The sequence below is a fragment of the Seriola aureovittata genome, chromosome 7, assembly GCF_021018895.1.
Source record: "Seriola aureovittata isolate HTS-2021-v1 ecotype China chromosome 7, ASM2101889v1, whole genome shotgun sequence".
In the NCBI taxonomy this organism is placed as follows: domain Eukaryota; kingdom Metazoa; phylum Chordata; class Actinopteri; order Carangiformes; family Carangidae; genus Seriola; species Seriola aureovittata.
The window spans coordinates 20395322-20411853 of NC_079370.1; the positions used below are offsets into that span (position 1 = coordinate 20395322).

General features: G+C 39.5%; 2 protein-coding genes and 1 long non-coding RNA gene across 3 annotated transcripts in view; 2 read left to right on the plus strand and 1 right to left on the minus strand.

Annotated features, from left to right (window-relative positions):
- Positions 1 to 335: 335 nt before the first annotated feature.
- Positions 336 to 2709, plus strand: LOC130172793 (zymogen granule membrane protein 16-like). Its single transcript, XM_056381714.1, has 6 exons — positions 336 to 431; positions 698 to 779; positions 918 to 1044; positions 1433 to 1532; positions 1831 to 1920; positions 2001 to 2709. The coding sequence occupies exons 2-6, from the start codon at positions 728 to 730 to the stop codon at positions 2148 to 2150; spliced, it is 519 nt and encodes a 172-aa protein (XP_056237689.1). The 5' UTR covers positions 336 to 431; positions 698 to 727; the 3' UTR covers positions 2151 to 2709.
- cmtm8b (CKLF-like MARVEL transmembrane domain containing 8b) lies at positions 2543 to 7785 on the minus strand. The gene is made up of 5 exons (XM_056381713.1): positions 7645 to 7785; positions 6435 to 6634; positions 5009 to 5182; positions 4256 to 4375; positions 2543 to 3338 (listed from the first exon to the last, which is right to left on the minus strand). Exons 2-5 carry the CDS (start codon positions 6579 to 6581, stop codon positions 3252 to 3254), a joined length of 528 nt encoding a protein of 175 aa, XP_056237688.1. The 5' UTR covers positions 6582 to 6634; positions 7645 to 7785; the 3' UTR covers positions 2543 to 3251.
- Positions 7786 to 7791: 6 nt separating this feature from the next.
- Positions 7792 to 16532, plus strand: part of LOC130172794 (uncharacterized) — a 64075-nt gene continuing 55334 nt past the window's right edge. The window contains exon 1 of the long non-coding RNA XR_008828332.1: positions 7792 to 8119. This is a non-coding gene — a long non-coding RNA (uncharacterized LOC130172794). The remainder of the gene's footprint in view (positions 8120 to 16532) is intronic.

Below are 16532 nucleotides of genomic sequence, written 5' to 3' on the forward strand. Positions count from 1 at the left end.
ACCCAAACTGAATCAGAATTTTGTTACACAGGTTTTAATTGCTCCATTCATTTTAAGTTGATGGGGTGGTAAATTATGGGACACAGATTCATGAGAGATGCTTGAGTTATCGAAATTTTTAAGGTCAGACTTCCTTTTGCATAAGTTCGGTGAAAAATGTGGGGCTGAACTTAGTGATGGACTTCAAAATTCTTCTCTTTGTTCAATTTCTAATTCCCAGAACCATACTCTGTCACTAAAACAAAAACAGATATGCTATTGTTCAGCTATCAGAGGCTGTCAGGTAGGAATGCTAGTGTGTTTGTGTGTGTGTGTCATCATGATAAAATGTGTGTGTCGTGGGGGAGGCTGGGAGATATAAATGCCAGTGTCAAAGTATCAGTGTTGCAGTGTCTGCTCATCCTTTGCTCAGGCTACAGCTGTTTCAGCAGGTGAGTCTGAACTCTATATGCTGGTTTTAACTCTGTGGGATGTAACTCTCAACTTTAACAGCATCTTTCTGCAGCTGCAGAATACAATTATTTGTATTGCTAATGATTCTATTATTATTTTACACTGATATTGGTCCATATATAAAATGTTGAGAAACTCTTTCTGAAAAGCAAATATCACATTGGTTTGATGATTGAAAGAAATTCTATAGATAATGATGATTATATGACGATGACAATAATGATGACAATGTCTCTAATTTCAGTGTTGTTTCTGGACGCTCTCACACACACAAATGTTGTCCCTCCTCGTCTTTGCTGTGCTCTGCGCCAGCTGCCTGGCAAAACGTAAGAAGTTAACCCAACTGTTGAGGCCTTTTTACGCACGTTTTATACTCCATAGTAAGATTTTATATGAATGGTTGAGTCAAGAGTAGTAGTAGTGTCTATTCCTTGACATAATTACTATCTTTTTTTCCTCTCCAGCTGCCTTGGTGCACTACTCCTACTCTCTTGCAGTTGGAGGTGGAAGTGGTACTTCCTTCTCCTCAGAGGGAGAGGGAAGGATTACAGCAGTCCGGGTCTGGGAAACCAACAATGCCTACATCACTGGGTAAGTCTTCAGCCTTTCCTCCTTCTTGTCCATAAGTGTTAGGGACTGTATGGGAATTATTAGGGGGGAGAGGTGGAGGTTGGTGTATTTTTTTTTCTTTTATTTATATTGCGAAAAATATTGTTTCATTAACATATTAAGTTTAAAGTGGTACCATAATGGCAAACCATAAGATTCAGCTCCCCTCTGCTCCTCGATCATTTTCATACAGTCCCTTTTCGCTTTTGATGGTTTCAGTGTTTATCACTGCTTATTTGCCCTTGTTTGATTTATTACAATATCTGGCTACATTATGACTTTAACTAATCTGCCCTCGCCTATTTAGTACATATCATCCTCTGTGTTTAACAGTGTGTTTCCTCTCTCTCCCTTGTGTGTGTCCTTGCAGTATCCAGCTGCGTTACGAATTCATTTGGTCTAAAAAGATTGGACGCGCAGTTGGCAACCCACAAGAGTTGAACCTGTTTGACGGAGAGGTCATTGTTCAGGTCAGAGATTTCACTGATACTAAAATACTGGTCTGGTATTGTTCCAATTCTTTTTTGTGCAATGTTAACATTTAAATGTCATCTATTTCTTTAATCATTTAAATCTAATTGTAATATATGTAGACATTAACAGATATTATTAGTATTATACACATATTTTATTTTATAGGTCCAGGAAATATTAGTAGTAGTAGCATTTTTCATTGAAATTGCTACTGTACATCATTTGTTTACTTATTAAGGGCTAACTAAATGCACTTGCAGTGTTTGTGTGCTCACACTGTCTTGCATTTTTCAGATTTCTGGTAAATACCACAGCAACTACATCTATCAGGTGATATTTGTGACCTCCAGAGGGCGCTCTCTGATCGTCGGCCAACCTATACAGGTCATCTACCCTTTCTGTTTGCTACAATCATTAATAATAATATGTGTGGTCGTTTATTAACATTTGATGTTGTCTTGCAGAATTCCTTTAACTTCTACCCAACCCACATGGACGCGGAGCTCAAACTGCTGAGTGGCCGCTATAATAGCAATGGGATTACTTCACTAGGAGCTCACTGGGGAGTGGTCTACATGGATCAAGGCAACAGCACTGACGTTAGCCTACAATGAGCAAGTGAAAAACTGAGTAATAAGCTACTTTTTTATTGATCACTGATCAACCTACAAACAAATGGGCACTGGGTAATATTGCACCACTTTTGGATCAAGACCTTTGAAAACTGTGTGGATGAAACAATATTTTATAAACAATGTAAAAACAGGTTTAATGGTAACTGTTGTAGATAAACTTAGTCCGTAACCCTGTATGGTGCAGGCAAACATACAGGACCTAACCCTGCACATAGTAGCTGATACTTTTTTATGTATGAAAATGAAGGAGCATGAGCATTTGAACATCTGCATATTTGAAGGACAAAGAGAAGTAATGTATTGCACTTTTAATCAAAATAACATGTATCTTGTGGAATTTTAACTGTAAGGATAACAAGAGATGATTGAAATGAACTGAAAGATTTTTATTTCTGCGTGTTTGTAATGGTTGGAGAGATGTGTAAAATGTTGCATGCATCATACAACGTTTTGTGAAATTAATGATTCATGAATGAATGAGTGAGTGAGTTTTTTTTGTCCCCTAGTGAAAACAAAATAAAAAACAACTTGAAAACAACTTGTTGAATGTGACAGTGATGGAGAAAAACATTTGGAAAAGATTACATGACACCTGAATAAAAAAAGGATTAAAGCTGGGGTAGGCAGAAAAAGGCAAAAAAATCTACTTCCACACCCAACAACTACAACACAGTTAGATATAGGAAAAGAAAGTTAGCAGCCTGTTACACATCTGCATTTGTCTACCACACACACCCAATACTTCATTCTTTTTTATGTCTTATCATTTTTTCTTCTTGTCCAAAAGTGCAGACAGCTGACTGTACTCGTCTTGTGGGTGCAACACACTTCAGCTACAGTTTTTACTGTGTCAGATTCCAGTGTTTTCGAACTGATTTGTGTCCTCATTGAACTCAACTTTGTCAGTCTTCAGTTATTGTCCTGCTCACAATATGACACGCAACAATGGTATTCTATCATGATCATTATCTCTATACAAGTTGGCCTTGTCGTGTCTGAAGGTAGATCTGTCTCCGTCAGACATGTTCCTCATACTGTGGAAGTCTGAACAATGTTGCCATGAAACAAGAGCCAATGAGATTACTGCTGCTCCTCTGTGGTTTTCCAGTCACAGAAGCTCAGGTAACTGCTTCCTGCATAGCACAGTGTGGTCAGAAAAGCAAAGAACTGAGAGAGTGAAAGGTGGAGAAGAGGTGAGAAAAAAATGAACATGGAAAGATAGAGAACAAAATGTGAACAAAGAAAACGTGTCAAAATTCCACTTGCACAAAGTCACTAAAAGAAGATTTTGTTCCACATTTTCTTCATTAGAGTAGATTATATTTATACTTTCATACTAAGTGACTGAATAAAGGCTGTTTCAAAACACCGCTCCTGGTGGCAAATGACTAATTCTAATCATTATAACAGCCTACTATGTTATTCATTTGTTAATTTTTTTCCTAAAGGTACATTACACCGGTTTTATGCGCATATTTAGTTTACTCATCAAAGGAGAAATACTCAGACTGTTAAAAGAAGTGTATAATGTCTTCTGTAGCTCTGTTTGAGAAGATAACCCCTGCTGATATCATCATTAAGAAGGGTCCAGTGTCTCTGGAGATACACCTATAACAGAGGCAGACTATGCTGCTTTGATTTTTACAGTTTTTCAAAATCTATCTCTTGTGTGTCCCCTAACTTTATAGAGAGGTATCATTGTGTAAATTAGCCCTAAAAAGCCACCATGTGTACTTTTTACTTTACTAATTTGAACTGCTCCACAGGTCATTCAAATCTCCTCATTCCAATACTGAGGACATGACCTTGGGGTCCTTGGGGTCCGTATCTGGATATGTAAAGTTACACTATGCTGCAGAAACCCTGGATTACACTGCATGTGTGCTTGTTGTCATTTCACTCATTTTTCGTAAATTCATGCGGGAGAATCCTGCACTTCAGTGGTTTTTACAACACGGGGCTGCTCTTGTTTTGTTGTTTGTAATGCAGACACACAAACTACAGTGAGGAAATGAAATACATAGATAATAACTAAAGATTTTTTGAATGAACGTTAGCAAATATATTGACAGGGGTGCTCTTACCGCAGATGCTGCCCAGCAGTTGTAGTTATGTCGCCCCCTAATGGCCTCAGTGACTGTCAGAGCATCTACCACTGCTGTCACCAGATAGAGAACTGCAGCACTACAGTTCAAACACAGCGACTAGAGGAGACAAAGACACAAAAGAGTGAATCACAGAGAAAAAGACAAAGCAGCCCAAACCTGTCTGATAGAAATCATGTTCATATACTACTAAACTGCTCATGTTATGACAATATGATTGCTGCCTGGAATATATTCAGAGGCAACGTTTGTTTCTGTGTGTGTGTGTGTGTGTGTGTGTGTGTGTGTGTGTGTGTGTGTGTGTGTGTGTGTGTGTGTGTGTGTGTGTGTGCCTATGTTTGTTTTTTTAATGAATGAAGTGCTTCATTTAATAACAACAGTGCCATCAACAGTAAGTGGTTGCGGTGGAGTGCAAACACTGGAGTCTCTAACCACAGTCCTGTCTGTGGTTAGGTTTACACAACAAAAGCACCTTGGTTAAGGTTAGGGCTCCATTAAGGGAGATCCATCTTCATCAAGCGAAATGGGAGAAACCTGAGCTAAATTCTAAATTGTGTGTGTGTGTGTGTGTGTGTGTGTGTGTGTGTGTGTGTGTGTGTGTGTGTGTGTGTGCGCGCGTGTGCGTGTGCGTGTGCGTGTGCGTGTGTGTGTGTGTGTGTGTGTGCGTGTGCGTGTGCGTGTGTGTGTGTGTGTGTGTGTGCGTGTGCGTGTGCGTGTGTGTGTGTGTGTTACCACTGTAGTCCAGGGGACCTGTGGTATCCTCTTGTGGGCTCCAATGAGGTAAATAATAAACAGGGAAACAGTCAGAATCCAGCACAAGATGGCAACAAACATCACCCAGCAAAGAGCAGACAGATGAAAATAGTGTGTTCCCCCAACCAGAATCCACACTAACATACCACACACCTGGAGGAGAGGAGAGGAAAGGAGATTTGATTTAATTTAATGTTTGGTAGTTCTGGCTTATATTGTCACACTGTGAATAAAGCTTATTGAGAAACAAAGTGAAAGAGGAAAAGATAAAACTGGCTGAACAAATACTGATCTTTTGATGTTGTGAAAAGGAGATTGGTATCGGACATGAAATGTAAGATTTTGAGGAAGTTGATGGGAAACTTCGCCAAGAAGAAAATTCCAGAAAATTGAAAGAAACCAGAGAAAAAACCACAACAAAAATGAGTTTCATGTCATTTTTGTCTTCCGTTTTTTTCCCCCATTTCCATTGCATCCAAGTGTTGCGGTGGTGAGTAACTAAATCTTGTTGCTCCCAACACTATTCCTAATCCACCCTTCCTGTTTCAAACAAAAAATTCCTGCTGGATGTTTCATATCACAGGAAGAAAATGTGGTCTGATGTGATACATGGCTGCGAGCCGGGTCGGTTTCTTTGGAAATGAAATCTCTTGTACAATACCAATTTAACCCCGATTTCAAGCTATTTATTAATAAAACTAGAACCTATATATAGTATAATCTCACAATCGGTTGTATAATTTCCAAAATAAACATCTTTTTAGTATCTGCATTTCCATTCTGATTATTTGAACATGTCCCAATCAGATTCCTCCAAATGTGGCGTGCACAGCCTCTGCATGGCAGCCAGCCAGACTGTATTTACAGAAAGGCTATCCTGTCTTTTTCCCTCAGCTGATTTGGAAAGGAAGAGAGACAATGAGGGAGAGAAGGGAGGAAGAATTGATTTGCTTGGTGTTTTTAGTCAACTTCCTATTTTCATAGAAACATAGTTTTTGGTTTCCTTTTTTTTCTTGAGTGTCTGTGATACTGTCTGAGAAATACCACAAAATTCCATTTATACTATTATTACTGAAATAAATTTCACATTAATTTTATGGAAAAACAGTGGAGTAAATAGAATAATTTTATGAATCACTTTTTTAGATTATACTGTAGAGTAGAAACACCCTAAACTGTCTCGGTCTCAGAGGGTGTTTGTTTCTGCATTACCTGGTAAGAACTTACATTCTTAACATAAGTGTAACAAACTTTTCTGATAATTATCAAAATGATTATTAATTGTAATTGTAATTATTAAAAGTAAAAATCAGATGTCCCAACATTAACTTTTCAGCATTGGCTCTATTGTGTTTTTCTAATGAGTCATCAGGCCTTAAAACTTCAAATCCATATTCACACTTACTATCTCAGCCAGGAGGAGAATTCCTTTGGCAGTTGTGATGAAATGCTGGTTGAAGGCCAAGGTGGAGGTGGAGATGTTGTACTCTGGCACTGAGGGAGTCCTGCAGCCCGACACCACAGCAGCTCTCTCCATGGTGCACTGACGCATACAGTTTGTGTGCTTTCAGTGAGGTTGTCGCTGCAGCACAGGAAGTTGTGTTCCTGTCCCGGAATCCAACAAGGACACATTGTAGATCAGTTCGCACAATGACAGCAATTACATGAACAAATATTTGAGTTGTGCCCTGCCTCATTTCCCTTGATCTCAAAATCCCAAACTCAAGAAATTCTTTTGAATATTTAAAAAGTCAACGTCCAAAAAAAAAATGAGTTTTTTTATGGATAGTTATGTGTAAGGTTTATTGTTCTGTTGCTGCTTTTTTTTTATTATTATTTGAATATGTGGTCAAGTAATAAAAGCTCAGTAGGAGCAATGATGCTACATTACACATTTGAAATGACACAAAGATGACACTAAATACAAAGGAAATGGAGATAATATTCCATTCAGAGGTATTTACAGCTTAATGCAAGTAGAGGAGCAGTGTGTGAAATCTGCTTGTGGATACAATTCTCATGACAGTTCTGCTGCTGATGATAAATGATGCTGATAGGCGAGAGGAAGAGGTGGTTTCTGCATGAGGGACCAAAGTGATGCTTATTATAGTTTTGCACATTTTATCCCCTTAAATACAATTATTGATCATTTAGGTTGATATGCTACACTCCAGGCTGTCACTGTTTTCAATACTGTGAAAATCACTTTGCAGAGATTCAGTCGTGCTGGAGTGCAACACAATGAACAATTTATATTCATGGTGCATTTAAAAACGTGTCAATATTTAACAATTGATAGAGAGCTGTTAAAAAATAATGGCATCATTGGGAAACAAAAAGCCCCAGAAAACAAGCAAGGAAGTAGATTAAGGGGATATGGTGAAGTCAATACTTTTCATTAAAAACGGAGTTTGTTCCATCAGAAAAGGCTGACTGCTCTCGAAAGTAAGATAATGCATGGTGATGATCGCATCCTTGAAGACATTTTCAAAGAAAATCCCCCCTGCATTAGGTTCTGTAAAAGAGATTTTAAACAATAATACAGCAGCAAACAACCTTTTCTATGTAAAGTTATAGTGCAGAAATGGTGTCCTGAGCAGCGAACTAAATCGCACCTCCTCTGTGTGTGTTGTAATCTGAGTTTCTCTGGTCTTTGTTTTGGTTTCCGGTCTGGCAGCACTTGCATGTTAGTGCGTGTACAAGTGCATGTTAGTGCATGTGATTCCCTCCTGTCAAACCGTGGGCCCTCCCCATGTTTAAAAACACACAAGCCCCGCCCACAGGTGAGATGGCACAGTGCAGGTTCAGGTCAAAGTGCCTCCACTGAAGAATTCACGTTTTTTGTGTCTAAAAAAGGCCTCAGTCAAAGAAAGAGATGTACACAGGTGGAGTGGCCATAGGGACTACCTGTGGACCTCAAAACATCCATAAAGTTTTTTAATTTTTACCAGCTCCATCAGTGTATTTGCCTGGTTTGATAAGACTTTTCCAGTCCGACCATGGAGGAGATACTGGTCTGACTTTAGGGAGAAGGAAACTCGGCTAGCTGCTAAAGGGCTCCAGCTGGACCCGGAACTGTCATCTCCAAGTGTAAGTAACTTGATGACTAAATAATGTCACGACTGATTTCAACAGTGACTGGCTGCAGTAGCCATGATACAGTTATCTAACTTGATATTGTTAATGTTATGTTATGTTTTGGCAAATGTTGCTATCGCTAGCTGGCTAGCTTGCCATGCGGCGTGTCAGGCAATGCTAGGGTGCTAATGACTGTGGCTAGGTGGTTTTTGTTGGCTGCCCTGTACACAAAGTAACTATTCAGTTGTGGTTGTTGTTGTGTGTTTAGTGGGGAGTGGAGGAGGGTTGCGGCCAAATGGAGGAGGTGTGACTCACAAAGCATTTGTTTTGGTCCGAGATGCTGGTGGTTTAGTGCAACATCTATGGCAGTGACGATCGTTTGCAAAACCATTAACAATAATGTGAGTTTGACATGACAATAAGGGGCAACAAATGCTGTTCACACTTAGATACATATGTGTAGTTTATCAGTTTTAGTTTAATATCCCATCTGTGTTTGACAAATGAAAATCTGATGTTATTCCACAAAAAAGTTGAATTACCCAGTTAAAGATTCATAAAACTACACCTACCTCTTCTCCTGTCATCGAAGAATCCAGTATCTATCAAAGTTCAGCAGTTTAACATCACTGAAATATCCATTTCCTCATGTGTGACTTGCATAATGAACCACAGTTGGCTCCAAACCAGCTGTGAAGTCACAAAATCCTGCTAATGTGAAGACATGCTTAAATCAGACTTGAGGGGAGCACAAGGAGTCATTTAAGTAATTTCAGTTCAGTTCAACTACATCAAGATTTTTTGACCTCATTAAAGCTATGTCTGTGGTGCAGCAGTGGAGGCAGTGGGTGACTTTGACCACTGGGTGGCAGTAGCTACACATAGATGAAAAATAATTGCGTACAGGGACAAAAGATGCAAGGTTGAGGCCAAAATGACTCACAGGGCTGGTTAACTGTCTACACAGTGGGTTGTTGTGGTCAGTCATTTATTTAGATATATTGTTATTATTAATAATTATAAGGCAGCACTAATTCATTACCTGAATGCTTACAGGTGTGCATTAGGTCCGACTGCAGTGAAGCACAAACTTGCGCAACTGAATGTCTCATGCTTTTAGGATGATTGCATGGACATTGCAATTGGATTTGTGCATGTCATTGTTAATGGTGTTTTTCTTTTTGTTGTTGTTTTGTTTTTGTTTTTCCTGGAACTGAATGGAGACTAAAGGTGTACAAAAGTACACACTGATTAAAAAATATAACCTTGATTTTAAAACATGATAAAATCTGATTTCCATTCAGTTTATGTTTGCATTTAATCAGTGGGATTAAGTGTTCCTCGGCTCTGTCAGCCGTTTCCCCAGGAGGCACTTCCAGTTGTAACTCTGATTGGACAGGACTGATTGAAGTAACCAAGTGACTATAAATTTGGTGTTACATATTCCTCAAATTCATTTGCTGTTGAAGCCAACAAGGGATTCATGGGGTTGGACCTTTCACAAATGCAGACAAATAGAACAATAGCCTTCACATTAAGATGCTTTATTTAGTTGTGCTTCAGTCAGTATCCTGGAGCGGGCATTGTCTGACTGGATATTTTACATGCTTTATCCTATGGTACTTGATAGTCTGATTCTGTCCTGCTGAGCACATTCTGCTCTGTACAGCAATATATCCACTCCATCAATCTATACTCTGCATTACCCTCTCTCTCTTTCTCCACTTACTGAACCAATAGTCCAGCTCCTATTGTCTTCCTTGAGCTGGTTAGTGGCTACATCTAGCCAATACAATAAAAAAACAAATGGCCTACCCAGGCATTTCTGAATACAGGATTGGCAGCTTGCACCAAGAGACATGCGTCTTTCTTTGAGACCAATAGATTTTCTATATGAGCTGTCTAACAGCTAATTATCACGGCAGAACTTGGGTCATTTCACTCTCATTCAATTAAGTAAAAATGGGAAAACAATCTCAATGTCATTCACTAATGTCAGAGCAGATTTTTAATTATTTCTTGACAGACTGAACGTGACCACCTTGTAAAGGTTTAGGTTTTACAGAAAGTCTTCATTTGTTGTGTGTGGAATATATCAGTGTGGAGGATCAATGTCTTTTTCCTGGACTAGAAAATTTATTTTATTTTAGTAGTATTTGGGTCCAACGTGTTATTCAGCCAAACACTGAATGAGTAGGGACAAAATTGTCCAATAAAGTCCTCTTAGAGGCTTTAAAGCTTTTTAGCTAAGGTGTGCTTTACAAACTGTGCAGCCAGCAGAGTATCTATACAGAACATATTAATAATTGAGGCCACTGTCGATGTGCTCACATTAGAGCGTACTCTCTCCTCAGCCACTCACCTGGGAAAACTGCGATTAATGACACAGTCATTAGTTAAAGTTATCTGAGTGATTTCTTACTCATTGGATATCTCTCCATCTTCCTCTACCACTCATTTCTCCTCCTCCTTTTCCTGCTCCACCTACTGGAGCACACCTCCCCATGACTCTAGGATTTGCTCTAATCATCTAGTGCCATTATTTGTCCCCACACTTGCCTCCCCACAGGAACAATGTGAGATTTCAGTTCAGCATGAATCACCTACGTTAGTAATGACTTGATGAACTGCTATTAAGAACGGGCTGCAAGTTTGTGGCCGAGTGAAGTCAGTTTTTTTCATGTTTAAAGATTTGTAGAGATGGATGGAGTTTTGCAAAATGATCAAAAACATTGATGATTTCATTAGATGTTGAAGGAACTTGTACAGAAGATGAAAAAAATCTCCCAGTGAATTGGAGGAAAACCTTTAATACCAGAAAATCCTCACTTCACTGATGAGCATAAAGGTATTAGTATGGAAGGATCATATCAATGAATATCTGAGCATGATCTCGTATAGTCCTCGCCATAATTAGTTAGAACAGAGCATCCTTTCTGCTCATCTATAACTTAATGCCTCCTGTAGTGGCCACTTTCTGAGATTCTCTAAAAATAATTATGATGCGCTATCGTCTCAGCAGCTCAATTAAACTTGAAGGCTTGTAAGCACACAGGTGATTAATGGTTATTTCCCTAACTTTGTAATTTGTTCTGTATATGATTACCCCAGCCTTATCTCTGATTTCTCATCATTTAACTAATGATATTGACGACAATAATGAAGATGAACGAACGTGACAGTCATCCGTTGATTTTGTGTTGTTAGGTTTAAGTCCACTTAAACGTTATTGCAAGTTTTTAAAAAAAGGCAGCAAACTGTCATATAAGTAAGATCAATGTAGTGCACCAACCAGAATCATACTGTACCACTACTATATAATACTATTATTAGACTTTGAGGCATAACATAAAATAACAAAACAAATACTTTCTTTGAGTTTTTAATGTAAAATGTGAACGATTATGATAATATTTACTAATGCTGTAGTATTTCAATTCTGCTGCTGGTTCAATTCATTTCTGTGAAATTAAAGTGAGCCCAGGTCTACCAGTTGCTCCCAATCATCCAGTCAGTCAGACAGCAAAGTAATATTCATCTTAGACTGATTTAATTGAGAAAGAGAGAGAAAATAAAACAAATAGGATTAGTTTTCCACTGACTCCAGAGGGAATTATGCAATAGACTAAAATGTACCTTTGGTTTCTGAGGTTGTACTTTCACTCTGAACCTTCTTTTCTGAGAGTGTGGAAAGAGACAGCGAGGTATCACATCTCTGCTGGAAATGACAGGGCTTTTATTTAGTTTTCCTTCTCTCCCCTCCCTTCCTAAAAGTGTCTTCTCCATTCTCATCATTGTTTTCACTGCTTCAATGTATTTACTCTCCTATCCCTCTAATTCTCTCTCCCATGTTCTGTCGTTGTCTTTCTTCACGGTGTGTTTAGATTCTGCTGCAGTGACACAAAGCCTCACTACCACACGCACACACACACACACACACACACACACACACACACACACACACACACACACACACGCTGTACCGTTTACTAAAACTCCACATGCTAAGACGTAAATAACCTGAACTCCTCCTGAACCTCCCCATTCCCTCCACACACACACACACACACACACACACACACACACACACACACACACACACACACACACTCAAAATGCGTGTGTGTGTAAATGTGTGCTAGCCCAGATGCTGCACTGTAATTGGCCACTGTGGCTTCCTGCTGTGGCAAAGATATTTTTAATGCACACACTTAAAGACACACACACACACACACACACACACACACACACACACACACACACTCACTAATCCTTGCTTCTGCAACATCTGCCACATCCCCCAGCACATGTGCTGGTTAAATGCAACCACACACTCATGTGCACACGCATATACATGTATCATGCGTGCACCCACTGTAACCATAAAGGCAGCCCCTCCCCGTTTAACCACCAGCCCTGACATCAGTTCTAAATAAAATGATGCAGTTGTTCACCAACAGGCACAGCCTCGCCCTTGGAAACTACAACTGCTGTTTTCTCATCTTCAGCAGTGTTTCCCTTGGACTGCTTTCTTGGCCGTGTGGAAAGGCCTCTGGATCAGTGTTTGGATCATGTGACACTAAACATTTCCACTGGAGCTTAGTGAGAGTACATAAAAACTATTCACAAAAAGTGCAACATCTATCTTTAAATTCCTTTATTTGTTGCTCTCTTGGCCGTCTTTTGTCTACTTATTTTCTTCTGGCCTCATTTTCAGTGGGATTTTCACCATCAGCCTCATTAATCAGCTTGTTTTATGTCAGAAATACATGATTTCCCCACAGGTCTCACCAGTGACTGTAGGACAGAATGGGCGAAGCAGTTTTCATTTTCACTTTACCATGATTGCTGCTGCGCTTTTGTGTTTGGCTAAAGCAAAACATATTTTGACAGTAATTCTGCAGTAACTGTGACATGAAGCTAAACTGGCCAGTAGCTATTTGAGGCTGGGGCTCAGTGCAAAATAAAAAAAGCATGCCCCTTACTAGGAAATCATTGAAGGGAGCCGTGGCTGCTGTTCACCTTGTCGACTCTCCGTTAATTGCTACAGAGGGAGGAATAAGTTGAGGTGATACTGTTTCAAATGGCTGAATTTTTCACTTCTGTTTAGGTAATATTGTCTGAAATCTGATCATGTTAAACTGACAGCTGTTAGGAGTGAGCAACATACAGTTAATCTTCTGACAGGGGGATGGATTTTATTTACAGATTGTAGTATTGATATCAGCCGATGTCATAATATAATATATTTTTGTGGAAAATCAATCAAAAAAACTTTTTAATGCTCATGAAACGTCATCACTTTGATGCAAAAATCATATAAAAGTCCAGTTTTACCATACAGCAGTTCCTCCAGTTGACAGCATGTAATATGTAAGTAATAGGCACAGATGTGGGCAAATGTATATAATCTTCTGCTGTATATTGTCATATTGAAGCTGCTAATAATGTCTATCCTTTACAGTCTAAGTGGTGGTCATTTTGGTGATACTATTCACTATGACAGTTAATTAGTATGCAATGGAGAAAAGGGTGCCCAAGCTTTGATTTCACTGATTGATTTAATTTTCCCGGTCTCCCATGGTTTTGGTGGAACATAAGGAAACCTTGTCTTTAATGGTAGAAGTTTTTTTGTTTTCAACAAGGCAGGGCTGCTTTGTCCAGTTCGGAGGAGAGATTGGCCCTGTGTTTCTCGATGAGCATTTACTATCTACTAACCTTACTCGTCAAGAGAGACAGCGAGAGCGAGGGGCGGGGAGAGGGGTTGAGTAAAAAGAGAGGGAGAGGGCGATGGATGTATCAAACAGCAGCCTCCTGCTGAGCGGGGAATGGAAAAGCTGCTGGCACCAACATGAATATTTCAGCAGAAAGCTACAGCTCTCTGTACCCCTCTCTCTCTCTCTCTCTCTCTCTCTCTCTCTCTCTCTCTCCCCCTCTCTCTCTCTCTCTCTCTCTCTCTCCCTTTCTCTCTCTCCCCCTCTCTCTCTCTCTCTCTCTCTCTCCCTCTCTTCTCTCTCCCTCTCCCTCTCTCCTCTCTCTCTCTCTCACCTTTTCCTTCTCTCGCTCTTAACCCTCCACCACCCCCACCCCCTGCTTCTCTCCCTTTACTCTCTTTTGGAGTGGACAGTGATAATGAAGGGAGTGATAGAGATGGAGAGAACGAGACAGAGGGACATATACAAAGAGGGAGAGAGAGAGGGAGAGAGAGACCAGCTCGGACTGAATTCTGGGTAGCTGAAACAGAAAATGGCTCCTGAATGTAAATCTGGGAAGGCAGCAGCAGAGTGTTGCCTCAACTTGGCTGCTTCCCCAACCCCCCTGCTAGACACTTGTGATGGTTTGGCCCGGGGTAGTTAGACAATAAAAACAGAACGAATGGAACAAAACAAATATCAGCAAGCAGGGAGTTTCTCTGGAGACCTAAATAGATTTTTAACAGTCTGCTGTTTTGTTTTTTGTTTTTTTTCAATAATTTAACAGCTCCTTTCCTTATCCGCTGTTTATTTTTAGCTATCTTGTTATCTTTTCAATTTTGGGTGTGTGTATTTATAAGCGAGTCTGTTGTGAAATTGTGGTGATGATAAAAACTACCGATTGATCAATAGAAATGCCTTGATCAGTAATAACGAATGTTTGTGATAATTGCATACAGCTAAGATGCAACGTTTGGGTGCAGAACACACAATAAAGGTGAGCTGTTGCCTGGAGGAGCAGTCTGTGTGATGTGAACTTGTTTTTCTCCAAAAAATAAAAATAAAGCACTGTTGTAAATTTGTCTAGAAAGTGTACGTTTTGAGCTCGAGTGAAACAAGTCACTTGAGATTGCGAAATTTATTTGAATAACATTCAGGCTCCCTTGTATTTTTGGCATCATACCCAAAATAAACAAAACCCTTGGGTTGCCAGGAGTTTGTCATCAGAAACATTTAGAGAATAGGGAATTCGGTGTCTCTCAAGCAGCGCATTTAAAAAGCTGCTGCCATTGATTCATTCAGTTTTATGAGTTAAACCCAAAATAACTGAATAATAAAAGTGGTTCTTAAATACATTTCATAAATCACTATTATGATTCATTATGCAAAAATGTGTTTCTCCACTTCTTCCATGTGATCGCATGGTTGATGTGAGAGGAGGCATTATTTAAATTTAAAAGCTCAAGTTAAGAGAATTGTGACATCTACAATGTCTTGAACGTCACTTTAGGCGATATCGACTTGATAATTGTGGGATCTGTTGCCCTTCTCTGTTTTCTTGTGTCAGACTAATAGATGGGCTAATTCTCTGTTTTTCTGTTGGGATTAAAACTGAGGCGTTGCTGATACTGCCAATATATGCAGCCAGCCAAATAGCCTCCAACCTAGATGTACTCTACAGATACAGCCTCATTATTTGTATTTGTTTATTTCTCTCTGTCAGTGTTTGGACTCTGCAGCTGGCTGACACTTATTTAGTGGATAGCAATATTAATAGCATTATTTTAGGCTAAAAACTCCTATCCTTCCTTTCAATGGGCCAGAGTCATGGTAAAAACACTGAGGAAATGCATTAGACGACATCATTGCTGACATTATTTTACAGTGCAGTTAAATGGTGATGTCATCAAATCGCAAAGGAGAACTTCTTGCTAAAGGTGATGAACGATAAGCTTTACAGAAACCCACTCATGTCCCACTCTGAGGCAGGACATGAGTGGGTGGAGTGAGTGAGTTTTGGTCCGAGGCAAACGGTGAATATGAGAGTCTGGTCTGCTTTGTTGTAGGCAAACAATTGTTATCCAGTGTGGTGAGGTTGTAAGACGATGATAATGGACAGTTACATGGTTGGGTTGAATTTAACTTAACTAAAGGTTGTGAAAGTGTGGCTGCTTCACATTCAATGTCTGGAAGCTGCTGAAAATAGTGGACGCTTGTTTGGCTGTTTGACAAAACTCTGGTTGAGAAAAATTATTTAGTTTGTTTCTGAAGTAAAAGTCAGATTCCTTTCAATCTTTTTAAATACATACACATGCCCCACCTTGCTCTCTCTTTCTCTCTATTTTGTACGTACGCCTACATGCACACAAAATGGCTTCAGATTATAGCAGCGCACTCGTCTTTTTCTGGCCACGCTGGCCTTGTTTTTGTTTGAATCATGTGCCAGTTTTAATGAATATCGTTCAGACTGTTCTTGCTTGTGTTCCCAGTGCGATTCTCTGATTCATAGTTAATAACATGTTGAGCTTGCATCATGCAAAATGAAGAGGCCCACATTGCTTCGCACATTAATACTGAACAAAAACACTCAAAGGAATCTGCAGATGTGCTGCAGAATTCACACTTAGTTTAAATAATGAGTGCAAAGGCAGTAATTAAGTTTTGATAGAAGCTGCTTCAAAATGAAGATGAAATTACAACTCATGGTGGAATTGGTTGAAACTTTGAAATGA